Source organism: Anolis sagrei, chromosome 2, assembly GCF_037176765.1.
Source record: "Anolis sagrei isolate rAnoSag1 chromosome 2, rAnoSag1.mat, whole genome shotgun sequence".
NCBI classification, from domain to species: Eukaryota; Metazoa; Chordata; class Lepidosauria; order Squamata; family Dactyloidae; genus Anolis; species Anolis sagrei.
In genome coordinates this window covers 278,839,896-278,863,975 of record NC_090022.1, presented here as the reverse complement: position 1 = coordinate 278,863,975, position 24,080 = coordinate 278,839,896, and the positions used below count along the sequence as shown (strand labels likewise).

The 24,080-nt window shown below is 38.3% G+C and overlaps 1 protein-coding gene across 1 annotated transcript in view; it reads left to right on the top strand.

Moving 5' to 3' along the window:
* WDR70 (WD repeat domain 70) overlaps positions 1-24,080 on the top strand; it is a 130,287-nt gene that overhangs the window by 71,510 nt on the left and 34,697 nt on the right. The window contains exons 10-13 of the mRNA XM_060761407.2: positions 4,926-5,100; positions 16,268-16,367; positions 20,471-20,555; positions 21,277-21,415. Of these exons, the coding sequence (XP_060617390.2) occupies positions 4,926-5,100; positions 16,268-16,367; positions 20,471-20,555; positions 21,277-21,415 (499 nt within the window). The remainder of the gene's footprint in view (positions 1-4,925; positions 5,101-16,267; positions 16,368-20,470; positions 20,556-21,276; positions 21,416-24,080) is intronic.

Genomic DNA, 24,080 nt, shown 5'->3' with positions numbered 1-24,080 from the left:
TGGCAACAGTCTTGGACAGCAGTGGCTCCCAAAGTGACCCATTTAAGGTGGAATCGGGTGTCAAACAGGGATGTGTTATTGCCCCAACTTTATTCTCCATCTTCATCGCTATGATACTTCACCTTGTTGATGGGAAGCTTCCCACCGGAGTGGAAATCATCTATCGGACAGATGGCAAGCTATTCAACCTCAGCAGACTGAAAGCCAAAACCAAGGTCACAACAGCATCTGTTATAGAACTCCAGTATGCTGATGACAATGTCGTCTGTGCGCATACAGAAGAAGATCTACAAGCCACCCTCAACACCTTTGCAGAAGCATACACAAAGCTTGGCCTGTCGCTGAACATCGAGAAAACCAAAGTGCTGTTCCAGCAGTCACCAGCCGTCCCCTCTCCAATGCCAGAGATACAGCTTAATGGTGTAACATTAGAAAATGTCGACCATTTCCGCTACCTTGGCAGCCACCTCTCCACCAAAGTCAACATCGACGCCGAAATACAACACCGCCTGAGCTCTGCAAGTGCAGCATTTTCCCGAATGAAGCAGAGAGTGTTTGAGGACCGGGACATCCGTAGGGATACCAAGGTGCTTGTCTATAAAGCCATTGTCCTCCCAACCCTGCTATATGCCTGTGAGACGTGGACTGTCTACAGACGTCACATGCAGCTCCTGGAACGATTCCACCAGCGCTGCCTCCGGAAAATCCTGCAAATCTCCTGGGAAGACAAGCGGACAAACGTCAGTGTGCTGGAAGAAGCAAAGACCACCAGCATTGAAGCGATGGTCCTCCAACATCAACTCCGCTGGACAGGCCACGTTGTCCGGATGCCTGACCACCGTCTCCCAAAGCAGTTGCTCTACTCCGAACTCAAGAACGGAAAACGGAATGTTGGTGGGCAGGAAAAGAGATTTAAAGATGGGCTCAAAGCCAACCTTAAAAACTCTGGCATAGACACTGAGAACTGGGAAGCCCTGGCCCTTGAGCGCTCCAGCTGGAGGTCAGCTGTGACCAGCAGTGCTGCAGAATTCGAGGAGGCACGAGTGGAGGGTGAAAGAGCGAAACGTGCCAGGAGGAAGGCGCGTCAAGCCAACCCCGACCGGGACCGCCTTCCACCTGGAAACCAATGCCCTCACTGCGGAAGAAGATGCAGAGCAAGAATAGGGCTCCACAGCCACATACGGACCCACAAGGAAACCCATGATGGAAGACCATCTTACTCGTCCAACGAGGGATCGCCTAAGTAAGTAAGTAAGTAAGTAAGTAATACAGTTTGGTCACAGCTTTAACTGCCATGACTAAATCCTATGGAATCATGAGAGTTGTGATTTTACAAGGTTTTTGACTTTCTCTGCCAAATGGTGCTGGTGCCTCACCAAACTACAATTCCCATTATTCCATAGCATTTAGTCATGGCACTTAAAGTGGTGTTAAGCTGCATTAATTCTCCAATATAGATGTCCAACTCAAGATGAGAGAAGGGAATTGTCAGTGCTTTAATGAATTTTTTCAAAGTTAGTTGGTCAGGAGTCATGTGGACATGGACCACCAGTGGAGTTTGCAAATGTTACCCTTATGGGTTATAAGTCCCAGAATTCACTGTGGCTAGTGACCATGTTGGCTGGGGATTCTGGGAATTGGAAAACATAACTTTTCTAAGCTCTAAGACTCAGCCATGCTTGGCATCTGGCTAGATGTCATCCATGCTGCACTTCTGTTTCTTGTGGATGGAATAAACCTCCTGACTTTTTCCACCCAGTGCCCTCGTATTATCTGCCAGTTTTCCTCCTTCTGTTCTGCTTGCTGTAGCCTTCCTTTCCTCATCCTTATTCTGATGAATTACTCCTTGCCAAATATTTTTTTCTAAAGAAAAAAAAGAATATAACAATGCAGTAGAATGCTGTTAGCGGCATTCCCCACTTTAGTTCCAAGAAATTCTCTGGGAGTGTTAGTAGGTGAAAACAATAGATGCTATTCAGTGACTGAAAGACGAATCACAAATGGATACTCTTTTGCAGAATGCCAAATCATTTCAGTGCTGTAGATGAAATCTAGGGAAACTGGGCAATGTGTACAGATTATTGAGGAAGAAATGCATTTAAGGATTGTAGGAGACTTTTCCATTTGGTCAGGCCAAACAATTCTTGGGATCTAATTATATATGCCCTTTTGCGTATCGCGTAACTGGTATGAATTTGCCTGTGTGTGGTCTCTTCCCATCATGTGTGCCCAATTTGATTTTGCAAAACTTGCTAGAAATGCTACTCTTGGTCCTTGTTCACACAGCTTTATCTTATTGGAAGATGGCTGTTTTAATACAGTAGCCTTTACCTTGGCAAGAGAACCAACAAATTACATGTACTTGGATCCTAAATATTGATGTTGAATTGCAAGCAAATTAGTTTTGTCTGAAGTGCGCACTGATAATCATTTAGCTCCTTGGACTGTCGAATATTGAAATATTTTTCTGGGTTAGTTGCCAGAAGAATGTTTGGCAAGTAATCTGGAAAAACTTCAGCATTTTGAAAGGACAGTAATCTTTTATGCATAAAATTATTTAATCTGTCCACCTGCATTTCTCTTGTCTTCCCTCCCCATTCCTGAAGCTCTCCATTGTTTTGATTTGTTTCTAAGAAACACGATAAAAAGGCAGCATTATTTTCACCAGTAAAGTAATTGGTGGACTGAGCAATGGGAAGAATATAATTCTGGAGGGGAAAGTATTCAATCATTATTTGTTGCCAAATGTATTAGAAGCATAGAGAGCCATTGTGGTGTATGACTCTGGAGACCAGGATTTGAATTGCTGCTCAGCCATGGAAACCCGCTGGGGGTCCTTAGGGAAGTCACACATTCTCAGCCTCAGAAGAAACAAAGGCAAATCACATCTTTTGCAGTGTTGCTAAGAAAACTCCATGTTAACATTTGCCTTCAGGTTGTCATAAGTTGGAAATGACAGAGTGTGTTTAAAAGTCCAATATACCGGTACTCCAGAATCCTTTCTAACTCTGGCCCAACTGAAACTGCTTATCTTCAAATTCAGCACCATATTGCAATTGTGTGCTATATTCCTAGGTATGATGAAACGAGAAGCACACAAACTGGTGGGCTAGACTGCCAAAATGACAAGTTGCCAGCACAAATCTATTTTAATCAGATATCTTTTAATCAGCAATAACTTTTATTACCTTGTTGTTTATAACTAGTTGCTTTCAAGCCCAGTTCTCTCAGTACTAATAATTGGGGAGCAAAACTGGGATGATTCTATTCAACTCTCATCTTGTGTTTGGGTTTCCTAAAGATATTTGGTTGATCCCTATGGAAATAGAATGATAGACTGCGTGAACCTTGATTCCGATCCATCACAGCCATTCTAATATTCTTTAAAGATTGGACATTCCTTCTGTGCAGTCTTGTGGCATGGCTATATTTCTGGTCAAATATGTTAATCTGCATAATAATACTTAGGTATCATCTTTTCTCCAGAATGAATTATTTGGCACATCCTTGGACAGTGAACATATAGGTGTGTGTCTCAATGTCATGTGAGCGTAAAGGAAAAAGATTGAGTTCTCTTTCTATTTGTAGTCCTGTTTTGCCTAATCCTACCTAATCCTATCTAAAAAGCATTTGACTGTGAGATCAGCAACTTGTGTTCACTATGGGGTTCTGCAGTGAGAAGATTATTGCATATTCATTTCTTAAGATCTATGTTGTATGCAATGAGTGGGGACCCTATGGCACTCTGAATGTTTTTGCTATACAACAGGGGTTATTGTTCCTGACCATTGGTCATAGTGACCAGAACTGATGGGAACTGGACGGATATAACATTTAGGCCACAGGTTCTCTAAAACTGCCTTAGTGTGTGTTCACTTGCATTAGAGGTGCAGCACAAATTAGGTCCATTCATACTTCAGTGTGTGTTCAGTAATGGATTTTTGTATTCATCAAGTGTCTCAAGTGATTATATACTGTATGTACTAGGTGCCTTCAGGGATAGTGCACATTTTTGGGAATTTTTAAAATGAAAAATTAATGTGTTAACATATATATTTGTATATGACAATACACAGGATTTCCTGCTCTCTTTTGCTCCTCCAGTGGCCTATAAAGATGTTTTAGTTATATCTGTTTATATGTATGTCTACTCCATGGTGATATTAAATGCTCCATAACACATTCTAAACTGTTACAAAACCCTTTCTGCCAGTTTCACACTGGCAGCAATTGCAAGACAGGTGGTTACATGTTAAATGTATGCAGCAGCAAGGACTTTGGCTGTCGAAATGTTTGGGGCTACTGCTCCCATAATCCGTTATTGTTGGCTGTGCTTGTTGCGGCTTTGGGGAGTTCAGAACAGCTAAGAGACCAAAGGTTCTCTTCCCCTTCTACATAGAATTCCACAAGTAAAGAACAATCATGGGCAGTGTGTAAAAGAAGTGAATGGTAGCAAGCAGTGTGTCATATTTGTCAAAGTGTGGATAGCATAAACACACAATCCAAATGTCCCTACTTCTGTTTGTGAGAAATTGGAGATAATTGGTTATTATCAACTACTGTGTATTTTATATTTCTGGTTGTATGATCCTTACAGGTACTTCATTTACAGTCCTGTCATTGGTACAATATGATATAGTGGTTGCCTACAAGGGGAGGGCAACCGCAAATACATTAGGGACAGTTTTTTTTTTATCTCTGCGCCTCTGTGACATGCAGCACACTCCAGTGTGCCTGAAATTACTTGATTTCATTTCCAGCTGCACTTTTAACTGATTATTTCTTTTTTTTCTTTTGTCTATTTAGGGTAGTCTTTGGAGACTAGTGGGGTAGTGGAGTAAATTAATTCATAGTTGTGACTGGGTTTTCATTTCGTCTGTTTTAAACATTTTCTAAAACTGTCATTTCCGTTCGTCTCTTGCTAGGACTGTGAGAACCTGGGATGTCACAAATGACAAAAAACACAAAGGTGTGTTTAAACCACGGTCGGCTCAAGGTAAACGGGTGATACCTACAAGCTGCACATACAGCAGGGATGGAAAACTCATTGCAGCAGGAAGCCAAGATGGTTCCATTCAGATCTGGGACAGAAATATGAATGTAAGTGGCCACTTTAATAGATAAACTGCAAAAATGTGAATTACTTTGTGATGTGACAAATTCATTAGGTTAGGAGTTCCTTGATGCCCTGTTGATTGGTATCCCAGCCATTTTGTTTCTTGTTGTCATTTTAAAGAAATTAAATCTCTAGCCTCTGTAGAATCCACGATTGCAGACAAAACGTGCAAGTACTGCTCTACTTAGTGATTTTGTGAGAAATGTGTTCATTTCCACCTTCTGGCATTTTTAGCCAATGAGTGACATTCCAACTGAAATTGACACTCAAAGGATCTATTTCTAGTCATAAGCATTTTTAGAAGTATAGAAGGGCACATCTATTGTTTTAGGATGTCACTTCTAGGTTTTGCAACCGTTTTGCTTTTCTTGATGGAATTGTGATTGGGAAATAGTTTCATACAGAATTCCTAAAAACAGAAATTTGGTTTTTTTAAAAAATAATTTATTTAGTTTATATTCAGTTTTTCTCCTGAATGGGACTCAAAGTTGCTTACAATATAAATCAAAACAGTAATTTATGCTTCCTAACGTGGGTTTCATGTAAAAATGTGCTGATACTGTTTCTGATTTCATAAGCATGTGTAGAATGGTAGTAAAAATGCGCAGGTTTAAAATACCTTTCAAATTAAAACTCCCAACAGAAGAATAGAGAAAAAATAACCCCTTTCTTCAGCCGACATAAAAAGTAGCCAGCATGATCAATAGTCACAGATTATGAGAATTATAGGCAAAAAATACCTACAGTCTATATCGAGATGTTTTGCAGCCAAACCATCAGCTGATGTTCTGGCTGAGCAGCTGGTTTACACTAAATATATGTCACTGAAATTCAAGGGGGTGTCCATAAACACCTAAAAAAGTGTTCATGCAGAGCAATGTATTATGCAATTTTTTTTCAAAAGCACACAGGTTCATAAGGAAAATGATCTGAATAAGCAGAGTATGGGGAATGCTGTTGTTAAACTCTGCACTAGGAGCTTTCATATTTGAATGCTGTCTGCTCTTACATCAACAGCCCCACAGGTGATGAAAGCCAGCCTCTGAAAAAATTATTATTCTGTTAGAACAAGTTTATACTTAGACTAACTTCTGAAACTGCCATGCCATTAAGACGTTTTACAAGGTTTATAGTGGAAATAACAACACAGATAAAAAGCTGACAATCAAAATAAGTTGGGATGTAGTTGAACTAAAATCTTTGTGAACTTGTGGTTGAATATTTATACCAGTGAAACTCTTCTCACTCATCTGCCCCCTCTTTTCTCAAGTGTGGTAAAAAGCTGGTTTGGCTGAGATGACCGCACTAAGATTTTTATATTGTTTGCACAAATCATGTTTGTCAAACCAGAAAACCACACTGTGAAGGAACTTGTTGTATCTTTAACAATTTACTGTCTAAGTTTGCTTTAGGGGCAGAGGAACATTGTACACTTGCTTCATTTGTCAGAATCTTAACATAGTGATCCTGCATATAGAGCTAGGAGTGGAATATTGTGTCTCTATCCAGTCAGGGGTGGCAAGTTGCTTTCCTACAAATGATGGGGAAACTTAGTTATCCCATTAAAAGAATTAGGACCATCTTATTCATTTATTAGTGGAAATATATACTGCATCTTCTTTCCTAGTTTAATATTACTAATAAAAAATCACAATGAAATTATTTTATTTTATGGGTTTTTAAGCTGGCTTTTAGGATAAATTATCTTCCAAAATAAGCATAATTTAGCATACTGTAAAGTATCACAGAAACTGAACATTTAAAAAAAAAAAGCAAAGAAGACATTAAGCAGTTAAAAACCAGAGCGAACAAAATCCAGTCCTCTAGATATTGTTGGACCATATATCCCATCAGCCCCAATCTAGATATCCAATGGTCAGGAATATTCTTTTGCAGTCAAATAACATCTGTAGAGAAACAGTGTGTCCCTTTAAATTCCTGTATATACTCATGTATCAGTCTAAACATTTTAAGTACCAACCACCATTATTCTCTTCACTGAGGTGCCGCTTCTGGCCTTTTTGAATGTCTAGGTGGAAAAAATGTGGCAGTGTTGGCAGTCCAGAGTGACTGGCTCCCTGAAGTGATGCTGGCACTTCCCCCTTTGTGGAATGGCCCCAACTTATTTATTTATTTATTTATTTACCTTACTTATATACCGCTGTTCTCAGCCCGAAGGCGACTCACAGTGGTTCACAACAAATACGAACAGCAAAAATTCAGTGCTACAGTATACAAACAGTTAACAACCTAACACATTACACAATTAATAAACAGTTACTACAATACCCATTCACTGTCGTCTCATCATCAAAAACATGTTCCAGATTCGTCATCCATTGTTCCATTCCAGTGTTCATTAACCAATCATTGCACTAATTATTCGAACGCCTGCTCAAACAGCCAGGTCTTCACTTTTTTGCGGAATACCATTAGAGATGGTGCTAGTCTAATGTCCGTAGGAAGGACGTTCCACAGCCAGGGAGCCACCACCGAGAAGGCCCTATCTCTCGCCCCCGCCAGCCGTGCTTGAGAAGCATGCAGGATCGAGAGCAGGGCCTCCCCGAAACATCTCAAAGTCTTGGTGGGTTCATAGGCAGAGATGCGGTCGGATAGGTAGCTTGGGCCGGAACCATTTAGGGCTTTAAAGGCCAACGCCAGCACTTTGAATTGAGCCCGGTAGCAAATCGGTAGCCAGTGGAGCTGGCGCAACAGGGGGGTTGTATGCTCCCTGCGCTCCGCTCCTGTTAAAATCATGGCTGCCGAGCGTTGGACTAGTTGGAGCTTCCGAGCTGTCTTCAAAGGCAATCCCACGTAGAGAGCGTTGCAATCGTCTAAACGGGATGTAACCAGAGCGTGGACTATCGTGGCCAAGTCAGACTTATCCATGGATCATATCAAAATCCATAATTTTGATTCCCAAACCTGTCCTCAGCTTATACATGAGGTCAACTTATACATAAGTCTATATGGTAGCCAATGCATAGCCTAAATTTTTTAAAATCCCAAAGAGGAAACTTCGCAAAGTAGACAAGTAAGAAAAAATATTATTGTTATTATTATTTTAAAAAGATTCCTTCCAATAGAACTGGGGGAGGGGATCAACTTTTTTCTCTTCCGTGCAGTTTGAAAACTGGAGAAATATTTTCTGATTTGTTGGCCTTTGTACATTTTATTTGAATGACATGCTCAACGACAATGACCATATTCTTCAACATCTCAAGTATAGTTCTTAATTATATCACTATAGTGTGCCCTCTCTCATATTACCAGAATTGTGCTTAAATCTCAGACATCAGGATATTCTTCACAGGGCAACAACAGCACAATGTTGGGTTGAGAGGCAGTGACTTGCCCAAGTGACTTGCTAGCCAGAGAATTTCATGGGGAGATGAACCTGGATCTTTAAAATCTTAGTCAGGCATCACACTGCCTCTCAAGATAATTCTTGGATTCTGCTTGTTTTGCCACAAGGATACATTCTGCAGATGTATATATTGGATCACGCTACAAACAGTCTTATGATCTTCCTTATGACCAACAAGAAAATGAACTGACAACATAAAACAGATTTTTCCAGCCTATAGATTTAGTTGAATGACAACACCCACCACACAAGAAAAATAGTTATTTTGGCTACACTTGATGGGAAATGTAGTCCAATGCATCTAGGGATGTTAGGATCAGGCAAACATGATTAAAGCCATATCAGTGTAGTCTCTTGTAAATCCAATTTAACATCTCTACTTGTTTGTTTTCTGGCTTCATTCAAGTCTGGGCTAGTTGTAAAACCACTCTAAATAATTTGAACCACACACACTAAATAAATTCAAAGGACTCCTTAAAACAAAGCACAGTCCCCACAGCTCTATCAAAATCCCATAAGTGCTGTTATTTCAAAGATAACCAATCTTTACTGAGTACTGTTAGCAGCAAATCTGGAATCTGTATTGTGCATTCCACCTCTGCTTGCAGGGAATGTTTTTCATTATCATGTGAAAAAACAACAGCGTGTGAACTCAAAACTGTTATCAACAGTCCAAACACAAACATGATTATTTCATTCTCAAGATCATACGCAGCAAATACCAGATCGAATTTAGTTATTTTACAAACACCTCTCTTTTTGTTGTTGAGCTTTCCCATGTTCTGTGCCTGCTCCCAGATCAATATCCTTTCAAATTCAGAGGTGGGTTTCTTTAAAACAACTGGGCCAATTGATTATTCTTTGTTGTCTTTGGTGAATATCACTCTTTTGACTTCACTTGCTTTTTGTTGTCTTTGGATAGCATATCTCTTTTGTCTTCTCTTTATAATTGTTACAAGCTAAACAATGCAATTATTAAAGGATCATGAGTTTGTTAGGACAAGATTTTTACATTTTTATTTGCTAATATCACAATTGCAATCATTATCTCCTGAAGTGCAAGTTAGCTAATGAGCTGCCTCTTTGATCAAAGAGATACCAACTTCTTCCAGTTAAGCCCATCTCCAGATGTTTTGGACTATAACACCCAACAACTCCAGTTAATATGGCTAACATTTTGGGTAATAGGGGCTGTAGTCCAAATGACTTATTAACTGGGTCTATTGAGAAATGTGGGAACATCTTTGGAAATGGAATGGGAACATCTTTGGAAAATGGGGATGAGATTTTCAGTGGCTGGTTCAATTAGAGAAAATACGTTATTGGCTAACATAGAGAAAGCAGGATGAGGGCTTGCTGGAGATATAAGAAGGTGAAGGGACTTTTTTCCATGTATGGTAGACCTATAATATAGTTAAAGAATTCTGGGGGAAAATAGTGAAAGAAAGAAATAATAAGATTAACAAAAAGGTCATGAAAAACCCAGAAATGTGCTTATTAGGAATATTTAGAAGGTGTATTAGCACAGGAGATGAAGAAATTTGTCAATATTGCTTTGTTGCTGCGAGACTAATAATAGCCAAAACATGGAAGAGGGGAAAAGAGTTAACTATTAAAGATTGGAGATATAAATTAATAGATTATATCCAAATGGCCAAGCTGACAAATAGCAGCAGAGGAGGAAATAATGAAGAATTTGTAAAAATAAAAATGGAGATTGACACTGGGGTATTTGGAAAAGAAGACAAAAGTAGATTTGAAGATCGTCATAAAGGGGATTTAGTGAAAGAAGACATATGGGTTAGTTATGTGATCTATATCGAGGTATGAACGGAGGGAGGTCATGGTGGTTGGGTTCACGGGAGTAGGATAGAGGGACAATAAATGTTAAGGTATAATTTCTGTACAGTCGAAGTTGATTTTCAACATGTTTAACGAGCACTGACTGTATATGATTCTGTAAACTTACTTGCACTTTTGTATATCTTTTTTCCCTTTTTCTGTTTTTGTTTGTTTTTGTTTTTCTGTGGTTTGCTTTGCTTCTTGTGTACACTATAAAACAATAAAAATATTTTAAAAAAAGAAGTGTTGCCCTCCAGATTAGAAGGTACAGGCACTGCTTGTCTGTGTTGGAGAGGTTATCTATGGCTGGAAATAAGGGATAACGTGCATATCTTAAGGATAGCATGTTCTCTCCCAGCCTTAAGAGAGTCAACTGATGGAGTTATTTTCATTAGGGATGTCAGAGCTTCAGCTTCAGAACTGCCTCTTGTCACTGGATTGGTTAATACAAACAGTTGGATAGCACCTTAATATAAACTGTTTATTATATAACACAGAATGCATTTAGAAACTGAACAGTGCCCCCTTTTCATCTTAAACAGAGGGAGGAGCATCTGACAATCCTATGGTAAAACTTTCAGGCTAGAATTTAGGAAGTACTAGCTAGAGCAGATGTATACTGGAAGTTAATATTTGCTTCTGGCATGCTATATACAATTTTTCAGGTTCTGCAGCAGAGGTCTGGCACGCATACCTTTGGAAGAAAAAGTGTGGGATACTTATGGATATGGAAACTTTATCTTGGGCTTGCAAGGAAAATATTCTATCTATTTATGTGTCTTTCATCTTATATTTACTCAAGAAATTTCCAGATGTAACTACTCTTCAAAGGCTCAGATGAAATCATTACTTTGACATAGGAATTAAGGCACAAGGGATGCTTTTCTCAATAATTTCCACTCCAAATAGTATATCTACCAGAACAAAAAAATAACAACACAAGAAAAAATCTAACCTGTGAAAGTATTTGAAGAACTGTTTGGATGGGTTTTGTATTATTTTCCTCTGCGGCTAAGAATGTGACCTTTCCAAGGTCTACCAGTAGGTTTCCATGGTTGAGTAGGGATTCAAACACTGGTCTCTCAGAGCCAAAGGCTAAAAATCAAACCACTACAGCATACTGTCTCTAGGAAAAGATAGAAAAGCAAGCATTTTTATCCTTTTCATGTCTGATGTTAGAGAATTGGCTGTCTGCAAGGACGTTGCCCAGGAGACACCCGGATGTTTTGATATTTTACCATACTTGTGGGAGGCTTCTTTCATATCCGCACATGGGGAACTGGAGCTGACATCCATTCGCGCTCTCCCCAGATGTGAACCTCCGACTTGTCAGCCTTCAGTCCTGCTGGCACAAGGGTTAAACCCATTGCCCCACCGGTGCTCCAACAACAACAACAACTACTACTACTATTACTACTACTACTATTATTAATAATAATAATAGTAATTTATTTATATACTGCCCTATTTCCCCAAAGTGACTCAGGGCAGTTTAGAACAAAAATAACAGAGAGGAAAACATTCAATGCCAAAACACATAGAAGTTGTAGTTCAAAGAAATAAAATTAATTTTGGGAAAGATGTGAGAAGAAAAAAGAGAAAGTGTTTTGCCAAGAGTTGAGGGACTGCGACAGTGAGCGGTAAGATAGAAAAAGCAACTAAGCAAGACTTTGTAATACCATATTCAGCAACTTCTCAGGCACTGAGCCCCAATGCTCAGTATGAGAAGGGGCAGGATAAATAGAAGAGATGGCTAGGCAGACTGCTTGGAGAGTCAATAGCAACAGAGGCTAGCACCACCATTTCTTTTCTTTTTTAAACTCAAGGCAGCACTTTCACTTTAAATTTTCTCCCCCTGGAATCTGGGATAAAGGAAATGCTAGATCAGTGGAAGCAACAAAAAAAAATAGATGATGGAGGAGAACTGTGTTGATCTTCTTGAGTTCCATCATGTAAAAATATGAACCCAATAAAGGCAAAACTGTGATTAAAAACTAGCGGTGCCACACAAAAAGTAGACAAGTGAGTGTGCTGCAGAAATAATCAATTACCAGTATGCTGAAAAGTAAATTGTTTCTGGATGTTCTCAGTCTATTTATTCATCTCATCAAAACACAGTAGCAATATATGTGTGTGTTGTATTTCCCATAACCATGTTATAATATCTCCTTTTAGCTAAATAAAAGTAAAAACAAAGAGAAAGGGGATCCAGTTTTTCCCTATGATGTTTTTACTACACGAAGCTTGTTTTCAGCAGATGTTGATACTAGGCAGAGAGGCTGGTGAAAACGTGGAGCATTTTCCAGCTGTCTTTTATTTATCATTTGACTTGTAGTGAGGCTACGCAGACTGAAACCAGATATATCCATGGAACAGTGAACTTTCTGAACTAAATAATTTTTTCCTTAGATATAGTTAGACATAATGGTGTTATGTGTATATATGGTCCATGCTTGCCTAATTTAGTATAGCAGTAAGTATATGTTTGGGGTATAGGATGCACCTCTTCTTTGTCTGAACCTTTCAATTCTAACTTCAAACCTATTGGATATTGAAGGCTTTAAAAACTTCTGTAAGAGTTTCCACATTTTCATACAACTGTGCATCTTTTTCTAGTAACTTTATTAACTCAGATGCATTTGCAAAGTAATCATAACTGTACTGATGCTTATCTGATGGGTCATTTTATCCTGTATTTTGAGGGTTGCTAGTGAAAAGACTTCATCTATTGCCCATTTGACTTCTGCCTAGAGGTTCCTCATAAAATAGTATACAGGAAAGAGTCTTCTCAAGAACACGTAAATCCAGCATGTCTGGAAAATCACCTACAAAAAGCAGAGAAGAGCACCTTTGTTTTTTCTGATTGATCAGGAATATAGCCCGAATATATGAGCTTTAAGGGGTTTTATTTCTAGTTACTCACACCTGTTCAGGAAGGTCTCATTGATATGAGATTGCTCACTACAATTTGCTTGAGCCATCTCAGAATCAAATTATGCTATATTGAGTATTGTAAGTAGTTTAATTGCCACTTTTAATTTTTTATCATTCCCAAAGGAATGTGTTGCATTTAGTTGCAAACTGAAATTTATGATGAGGGGAAAAGTCTGTATCCAAATGAATGTTTACAGTTTATTGTGGGATAAAGGAGTAAGAATGGATGAGTTGTGATCACAAGTTCCCTTTCACCCTCTGTCTTTTACAACAATTGGTTGTTTTGTACCTGAGTGTGTGGATGTTTGTTTAACTATTCAGTAAATGTGTTGTCTGTTTTATCTAGCTAAAAATCAGGAATGTGTAACCATCTCATAATTCTCTTCAAGAGTCCCCAGTGGTGCAATGGGTTAAACCCTTGTGCTGGCAGGACTACTAACTAACAGGTCAGCGGTTCGAATCCGGGGAGACTGGGTTCAGCTCCCTCTGTCAGCTCCAGCTCCCCATGCAAGGGACATGAGAGAAACTGCCCACAAGGATGGTAAAACATCAAACATCCGGGTATCCCCTGGGCAATGTCCTTGCAGATGACCAGTTCTCTCACACCAGAAGCAACTTGCAGTTTCTCAAGTCTCTCCTGACATAGAAAAAAATTATCTTCAAGTTTGCTAAACTCCTCATCATAAAAAGTTGTTTACTAAGCGCTCAGTATATACTGTGTTAATTTGTGTGGTATTTGTCCATTGCTGTAGTAAAGCTTGTTTTTTCAACTAAAGAAGCAATCACATTTTGTATAAAGCATTAAAATATAGTATTAGGACTGTTATTCTTACAGCCTTAGCCAAGTGTAAGGTTAATTTGGCATTGGGGATTAAAGCTATAATTTAAGGAGAAAATAGTGAGAGCTTCCTGCTTCATATGTCTTAACGTATACAATGCAAAAATAAAGGAAGGCCTGTTGAATGCTTTCCAGACAGAGATTTTAATTAATGATGTTTGCTATTTCTTGTTGGCCAATTTGCACTATCATTTTCAGATATAAAACCTTTAAAAGACATCCAGATATTTCAAACAAAGCTTTTTAAAACTGTAATGGTGATTTTTCTCATGGCTGTTCAGGAACATTTTCTCAGATATCAATTTTAGCTGCTTGGCTTTGAATAGTTAGGGTTTTTTTCTGAATAAGATCTCACAAAAAGTGAGGCAGTATAACCTTTTTTTTTTTGTGGAGCCCCCAGTGGCACAATGGGTTGTACCCTTGTGTCAGCAGTAGTGCTGACCAAAAGGTTGGCAGTTCTAATCAGGGGAGCAGGGTGAGCTCCCATGTGTCAGCTCCAGCTTCTCATGCAGGGACATGAGAGAAGCCTCCCACAGAATGGTAAGACATCTTGGCATCCCCTGGGCAATGTCCTTGCAGATGGACAATTCTATCACACCAGAAGCGACTTGCAGTTTCTCAAGTTGCTCCTGACACGAAAAATACTTTTGTTATCTCTTGTGTGGATATCATCAGCTGGTGCTTGCTTATTTCTTTCTTAGATCTGCTGTCTCTCCCTGCTCCCCAAATAAGGGTTAATTATATTGTCGGTGTCGCTTTCTTAGAACAGTTAGGTGGAGACTAACCTAGTAAGAAGGATACCAATTAGTAAAGTGTAGTTCAGGCCTATTCCCCCTTCTTTTGGGGCTTGTGTGGGAGAAAAGTGGCATATAAATTCATTAAATAAACTAAAAATAAATTAATATTTATTAATATTAATATAAGGGAAATGCCATGAGAAAAATAGGTAAATGCAAGACATAGGGAGTAGAATTATTTAAAGTACTTCTAGCAATAACAATAAATGTAAAAAACGAAGGCTTTCTCATCGCAGAGAGCAAAAAGCGACTATGCCACCTTGGGGGATAGCTAACCCCCCAAGGTGGCATTGGTGCTTTCTCCTCTCTGCATAATGACCCTAGTCTTAATCTGTAATTTTGACCTCAAATTATGCATCCGACATACAAATAAGGGCAATTTATACATGACTTACACATATAATTAATTTTGAAACTTTGGTGCTGGTGTTTGTTTATATAACAACAACAACAACAACAACAACTTTATTCTTATATCCTGCCTCCATCTTCCTGAAGGGACTTGGGGTGGCTTAAATGGGGATCAAGCCCAATATAAACAAAACTGCAAAATAACACAATTAAAAACATATAACAATCAACTATATTAAAACAATAAAACCAATAAAATCTAAGATATCATAAAACATGACCAAACAGTGACCAACCTATTTATGGAATGCCATTTTACCATACCATTATATATAATGGGACTTGAGCATCTACAGATTTTGATATCCACAGGTGATCCTGGAACCAAACCCACAAGAATACTAAGGTTCCATTGTATTTCACCTTGGTCAAATGACATTCAAACTGAAAAATATTTCAGTTCTAAACCTTCAGTTCAGTTCATTGCTAAATATCCAACCCAGTGCATTTTGGCACTGCTTAGTTTGGCATGTAAACTTCCCCAGATTTTCTTCCTTTCAGGCTGTGTCCAAAAGACAAATATATTTTAAGATGATATATTTTGTCATCTTAAATCCTATAAACCTCCTGTAGGAAGAATGGGAATGTTGTCCCAGATAAGCTATTTTTCTTCTTTAGTCATGCATATTTGCCTTTAACTCACATGAAAGGGGATGTTGTTTGAGTATTAGTATTGCTTACTTGCATTATTTTTCTGAACCGTAGAATTACATATTTGGAAGTATTACAAATCTTGTGCCTCCAAAATACACTTAAACTGTAAGAGTACATAAAAGGTGAACAAAGAAGAGATGGACATCAGCTGTGCCTGTGCTCTCACCATCACCTAAGTTTTAAATTGCTTTGCTGGCTTTTTTAAATCCAAGAAATGCAATAAAAGACATTTGATGTTCTAAGGAAACCAGGTGTGTACAATCTAAAAGTAGCAGAGCTTTTTAATATTTCATTTTCTCCACAAACAGGTTCATACCAAGTTCCACTGCAGGCAGGCACATGCTCCAGGCAGTGACACTTCATGCTTGACATTTTCCTATGATGGTACAATTCTTGCCAGTCGGGGAGGTAAGTGACCAGATTTCTTTCCATATATAGTCTTGAGTACAACTTATTCTGAAGTTAGTGCTGAATTTGCAGAACAGCTCCAAATTTCAGTGTGCCAAAGCCAAGACCCGTTCACTTTGTGAGTCAACATCCGCATTACCACTACTTTTTCAGTTGCTCTGGGTTCCATCTGTACAATGAAGAGCACAAGCCACAAGTTCCATTGGACGTTTTGCTAAGAAAGGGATGACGAACAGAGAAGGGGAAGATGGTGGTTGTAATCCAGGAGGTTCCAAAGTTCAGTAGTGGTCCTCAGTGATTGCCCAGCTATGCCATCCTCTAACTGTGACTCTAGTACATATTTTCAAAAATAGTTATATTATCCAAACTGACAGCCCCATGTCAAGTTCTCTCCAAAGTCTGCATTTAATTCAGCCCACTGATATTCCACAGCACTGGTTGGTGGGAGTCCAAGGAAATGTCACCACAACATGAGCAAAATTGAACTGTAGGATTTGGCAGCTGAAGCCAGACTGCCATTTTCAACAGTAATCTTGCTTTCTCAGAACACATACTTTGGCTATAATGTAGAAGCGTGTAGAATAATTACAGCATAGAATAGTAGATATAGCTGGCAGCTGTGTGATAAATCAGATTTTTATAAGATAATGATGTAAATTCACTTAAGTTGATAGATTAATTTGTGGATAAGCATTTCTTCAAATTTTGCATACAAGTTTCTACATTCTACATTCAAGTGGCTTAAAGCGCTGAGCTGCTGAGCTTGTTGACCGAAAGGTCGCAGGTTCGAATCCGGGGAGCGGCGTGAGCTGCTGCTGACAGCCCCAGCTTCTGCCAACCTAGCAGTTGAAAAACATGCAAATGTGAGTAGATCAATAGATACCGCTCCAGCGGGAAGGTAATGGCGCTCCATGCAGTCATGCAGGCCACATGACCTTGGAGGTGTCTACAGACAACGCCGGCTCTTCGGCTTAGAAATGGAGATGAGCATCACACCCCAGAGTCGGACACGACTGGACTTAATGTCAGGGGAAAACCTTTACCTTACCTTTTACCTTAGTTTCTACATAATTGCGATTCCTTTCTTTCCTCTCTGTTGATTTCAGTTTTCGTTAACCGCCCCCAGAATGTCACAGGTAGCCAGGTGGCTGTTCATAAATAAATTAGTGCCTGACCCACATGGCATACTTTCGAATAAAACCATTATGAAACTTGATCTTTAATGTTCAACTTCTGAAGTTGCTTTCCCAACTATAATATTTTATGGGGTAGGACTGATGTTAGCTTAATTTTAATCATCTTAATGTGTTATAAAGAGTGACAATTTGTGCTTTATGTAATATAAGTTTTAGTCCAGACCCTTATCAGTAAGAGCAGATGTGTAGTCAACAATCAGTCTAAAATTAGCACACCTGCGCAAATGCGAGAGATCAAAAAAGAGATCATATTTGGAGGAATATGAACTTCCAGTGAAATCCCAATGGTCTCCCTTGATCTTTGGTGCTGTTTGCTTGTCGGATATGAGAGAACTAAGATGGCTCAGCTGCAGGCCCACAGGAGAAAAATTTACAGAAAAATTGCTTATGTGTGTTCCCAGTTTTATTTCCATTGAGAGTAAGCTTGGAACTTGATAGAAATACAAGAAAATGATGTTTAAAGATCTCCTTCTGACCCTGCAAATCACTCTTTAAAAGCATCATTGGATATAGTTTTTGTTACAGTAATGAAAGATTATTCAGTTACATATAAATGATCATAAAAATTGGATATAATTAACTTTAAGAGATGTCCTGCGCTTCTGCTGACATGGTGGGAATTTAAGCAATTAAATTGTCTTGTCACTTTATGTGAAAATAAATAGTTGTGTCTGTGATAGCTTTATGTCTGATGTGATGACAGAAATTGTGTGTCCAACTAAATATCACGATCTGGTACAATACCTCCAAGCACAAAACTCTCCAGACCATCTTACCCATGTTTTTTTTTTTTTACTACAAAGAGATTTTATTAACTTCACTATAAAATGTATTTTGTGTGAGTATACTTTTTGTGTGTACCATCCTGTTATAACATGAATAATGAGTAGGGACACTGTGACTGAGAGAAAAAGTGATATATAAATCAATAATAATAATAATAACAACAACAATAACGATGATTATGATGTAAATAAAGTCACAGCTACTACTACTACTACTACTACCAACATACAGCAGTAAGAAACTAGTTTACATTCCCATTTGAGATTACGTTTCTTAGTGTGGATGAGTAAAGTTTGCTACTGAGCACAATTCAAAGTGCTGGCTTTAGCCTATAAAGCCCTAAATGCTCCTGGCCCAGCTTACCTGTCTGAACTTATCTCCCTCTATGAACCATTATGGAGGTTAAGATCTTCTTGGGTGGCCCTGTTCTCGATCCTGCTCTCAGTTGCTAGAGATAAGAGACAGGGCCTTCTCAGTGGTGGCTCCTCGGTTCCAGAACACTCTCCCCAGTAAGAGTAGATCAGCGCCCTCCCTTCTGGCCTTTAGAAAGAAAACAAAGATGTGGTTGTGGGACAAAGCTTTTGGCAAGTAATGCAGTACAAAGAATAATTGGGAAATATGTGCAATGGCAGTCGGAAGGGCTACGGTGTACGATTCTTGGATCATCTGATTTTAATATTTATTCTAGGATGTTTAATTTGTCTTAATTGTCTTAATTGCTTGAATGTCGTTTTGTCTAATGGTTTTGATTATTTTAATTTATAGTTATATGTTAGTGTTTAGTTTTATGACTTTTTTCTTTCTACATATATGTTGGCATTGAATTTTTACCATTAGTATGTTGTAAACCGCCTTGAGTCCCCCCTGAGTGGGAAAGGTGGTATATAAATACAGTAAATAAATAATAAATAAAGTAGTATTTATCATGGACTTTCAGACCATTATTTTGGTTGACAACGAGCTGTGCTGCAGTACAAAGAAGTTTTTCCTAACATATTTTTAAAACATTACTAAGAGCCATCTGACAGAATTTCTCTCTCCTTTATCCCATCAATCCTGTCAAGGCCTAGACTATCAAGGCCAAAGAAGCCTTGATTGGGATTTGTTACTTTGAAGGATATTTGAAGAATTGCCAAATACATTTCTTATTCTGCATAAAAGTAGAAACGGAATTACTTAGCCAAGTTTTTCAAAATCCAGTTATCATGGACAGAAAGTAAGGTGAAACCTTCTGAACAGGGGCACAGACAGCAAAACAAACACCACAGGGGTGTTAAGCCTTCTTTGTGCTATCCCAAGCTAAAAAGATATATTTAAAAATGTATCTGTTCCAGCTTACAAACAAATTCAGCTTAAGAACAAACGTACAGAATCTGTCGTTTTTGCAGCTTGGGGACTACCTGTATTTACTTTGACCTGACTGTGGTATGGAGAACCTTTGCTCTTTCACCTGCCTTCTTCTCTCCCCGACATGGGTCTGGAACTTGAGAATTAGTATTTGATCCTATCTTACCAAAGAGGGTCCCATTTATTCTGAAAGCAGGACTGATCTTAGTTGAGGGTTCACTCAGTGCATGCATGCCTCTGTGGCTGATGAAGTATGACCTATGCTGATTCTTAGGAAGCGTTCGTATGGCATTTCGTCCAGGTTAGCTCAGTTTTTGAAGACCACCTAACATCATGCCTTATGGTTAGCTGACTCTGTCATCTTTCATAGAAGGAAAACATTGTAAGGGATGCAGTATCTTGGGTAACTCTGTCTTTGGTGATATTCCAGTAGTTTTATCATGCTGATTTGTATAGAGTATCCCAGAGAAATGTCGGAACTTTTACTCTGTCTGACTTTAGAAAATGTAATAAATTAAATTGCGCTTGAAGAGTTGCAGCCCTCTCAGAATTTTTAGATTGCAAGTATAATCTTTCTTTGCATTCTTAGCCAGGTGACCTCAGAACAAATGGCATCCAACTGTCCAGCCATTTAGAGAGACCCTGTGGCAGGAAATCAAAGCATTCTTTTACAAGAGGAAATCTAAACCGAGTAGTTCCCTCTGAACAATTATAGTAAAGAGTGCAGTATTTTGTCATTCTTTCATAAGATTTTTTTTCTTGTTTCTTCCATAGGTGATGATACTTTAAAAACATGGGACATGAGAAAGTTTAAAACACCTCTTAATTCTGTGGTTGGTCTCCCTAGTTTCTTTCCTATGTAAGTAGATGAAATATTTAAGGGTGAATAAAATCACACTATAATTGGAGTTCTTAAAGAAATTAGAAAATAAATACTGAAAAGTTGTCTGAAAGTACAGACCTATGGATACTTGAGAATTAATCCCAATCAACTTGAATGCAACCATTATGTTGAAATCAGCAAAAAATTAGTTAATGGAGGCACACTTCCCAAACATATGTGCCTGAGAAAAATGGTTTGTACTATCAAGTGACATTGACAATAAGATCATGTTGTAATGAAGTTATTTTGTTTAGTGTCTTTTAAATATGGTTTATATTTTTTTAACTGGTTTTTAAACATTTTGCAGCTTAAACACTTTTTCACATTTGTAATTTGCAGATTTTAAATTATTTTTTTAAAAAAAATCTTTTGAAAGCCATCTTGAGTCCCAAACTAGGAAAAAGATGGGATATGAATAAAGATGGTGATGACGACGGTGATCCTTCATAAAGCTGTTTCAGTCTTATACAACTTTGATTTATGAGAAAATCACAGGGGGCATGATCAAAATCGGGTTTTTTTCTTCCATTTTTGAAAATCTTAACAGGCAGCTCGGTTTTGTCAGTTTTCATTATTTTGAACATGGCTGTAATTTTAGTTGTCATATACTGTTAAGAATCTAACACAAATTTGTCATAATTCATAAATAGGATTTCCAGTGATATACTTAATCTGTCCTTCGTTTTGTTTTCAACAGGACTGACTGCTGTTTTAGTCCAGATGATAAATTGCTTGTAACTGGTACTTCTGTTAAGAAAGGACATGGTAATGGAAAACTACTCTTTTTTGAGCGGGAGACATTTAAGAAAGTGTATGAGATAGATGTCACAGATGCGGTAAGTTAATTTGTTCCTCTTATTCATACATAAAAATGCAGGTTCTGATTTCCCACTTGTATAGCTAATTGTAACTGATGTTGTTGCTCTAAAATATGTGCATATAATTAAATGTATATTGAATTTTTGTAAAGCCGATATTCTCTTAAAAATAGGATATCACATCATAACCCTCAGAGTTGATTGCTACTTTTAGCATTATTGGTAAACTGCAATTAGAAAACAAAATTCCTATCTGGAATTCCAAAGTCCAAAATATTTCAAAACAGGCCTCATGGGTAGCTGACTTAGTGACACCTTGAACCTGTGATGGTTTAATGTACACAAACTTTGTTTTGTACACAAAATTATTAAAAATATTTATAAAGTTATCTTCAGGCTGTCTGTATAAGGTGTATATGAAATATGAATTAATATTTTGTGTAGATTTGGGTTCCATGTCCTAGATATCTCATATATATATATATATATAAGGCTTGTGCATAGATTCGTTTTGGATGTTTGTTTGGGCACTTGTAACAGCAAGGGCTCCGCTGCCATGTTTTTTTCGACTGAAACTGACCATTTGGCTGCCGTTTGCAGCTACTTTCAGTTCTGTTCGGGATCATGTGGCATGTGGAGAGGCTGCCACGTGCTTGCATGGGGTTTCCCTATGAACCCTGCCTGTTGGGCCAATCAGAATAGAAGAAAGCTGTGACATGTTTTATGTAAGTTGTGGCTATTTAATGGGCCTCCATTGCTCAGTTGCATTCATGCTCAATCACTGAAGTCAGATTGCCTTGCAGTTCACTTGCTTGCAGCTTTAGCTTTTGGCTTGGCTTGTTGAATCTTATTTTATTTCTTGATTTTTCTAGTTTTTCCTTTATTTTTTATTTAGGGACTGAGAGTTGGAAAGTACAGGTGGGTGGGTGCACAGGGTTTAGGGACATGTGGGTGGATGTGCTTTTCTTTTGGGGTAGCTCTGAGCTTTGAGTCACCCTTTAGCCTTTACTAAAGCCTTTAGCTTTGTTTCTTCTCCCCTTAGTTTTTTTTCTTCTCACTTCTCTCTTTCAGAAAGGATTTAAAAAATATTATTGTTATTAATAATTATAAGAATTATAGCAAACAGCAAAGCCTCATTCTCAGAAAACCTACCTACCTACTTGCGTATTATTATTTGTATTCCTAAAAATTGTACCAGCAAAACACTACCAACCAAAGTTCTACCAGCCTTCTTTTACTAGTCCTATTCTTTGCAATATCTCTGTCTTCTTGATTTTATTTAATCATAATAATTTGGCCACTAGCAGTCCCAGTCCTCATCTTCTCCAATTGCCAGCCGACGGTCTGCCTGACCTGAAGTCATTCTTCTCCTCTTGTCCCTGAGCCCCTCCAGTGCCTTTTTTTGAGATTGCCACCACCTTGCCTTTCTGAATCATTGAAGCTGATTATCTGCTCTGAACTGCCAAGACTCAAAATTATATAATTTTCTACAGAAACATTGTTTTTTCCCCCAAACATGGCTAGATTTCCCACAATACAGGAGTAATTTTCTAATAACAGGACATGCTGCTTGCTTGTGAATGGTCGGCTGCTGGCCTCTTCCAGTATGTTATGAGAACAAGAAATGCAAAAGCTTTGAAAGAAGTTGCTGTTGTTTTATTTTATTAGTAAAGAAAGTGTAATAGTGATCTGTGTGATGTAGAAGTGTATCTTTGACATTTGGCAGGAAGGAATGGTGCCCTGCTGCTACTCCTGGAAGAGTTATAGGCAGGGCCAGTGGGGATACCTTTTTTGGGATTTTTAAAGGTTTTATTTCTAGAAAGAAAATAAATTCCTAAAAATCAGGGTATGACCCAAACATCATGAAACTTGGTGGGCTAACAGTGGTAGATGTGTCCAAATGTGGCCATTTTCATCCAGAAAACCCTTAAAATGACATGAAGGGGAGCCCTGAGAGCACCCCCATTGCTGCCAATAGGCCGGATCTTGCCACATTTTTCAACTGCAGACTGAAAACAGTTTTTCAGGTGGTGACAATTTTCGGAAGGTCTGCAAAAATAGATCTACGGGCCCACTGAAATTTGGATAGCAGAAACAGATTGCTGTTCAGTAGGCTTGTGCATTTCAGCTGAACCTCAATCTGTTTCTGCTGGCTGAATTTCGGGATGGTAACTGAATTGGTAGCTGGCTGAATTTTCAGGATGGTACCTTAGGTCTGAGAAAGAAAGAAGTTAATAACACTTGATTCTGTCGGACAAATGAGGTCATCTTTGGTTCAACAAATAGTGTGAAGTCTAGAATCTAGGAAAGTTATATATATGTTATAAATAAAGTTATGTATATGTTTGTATATGTATGTATATGTGTATTTGTGTGTGTGTACACACACACACACACACACACACCCAGCATCACAAACCACTGTTTCTCCCTTCGAGTCCTTTGGAGTTTGACCTGTTAAGCCTGGGTTTCCTGGCAAAACTTCCCCTTGTAATACTTTTACTTGATTGGATTTTGTTTTTGTGGTGAATATATTTTTTCAGTCATTTATTTAGAGCATAATTTTGTGGCTGTTTCCTCCAAGGAAATCACTTCAAGTTGATTGGGATTAATTCTCCAGTATCCATAGGATTGCAGTTTAAGACAATTTTTCAGTGTTATTTACTGATTTCTCTTAGAATCC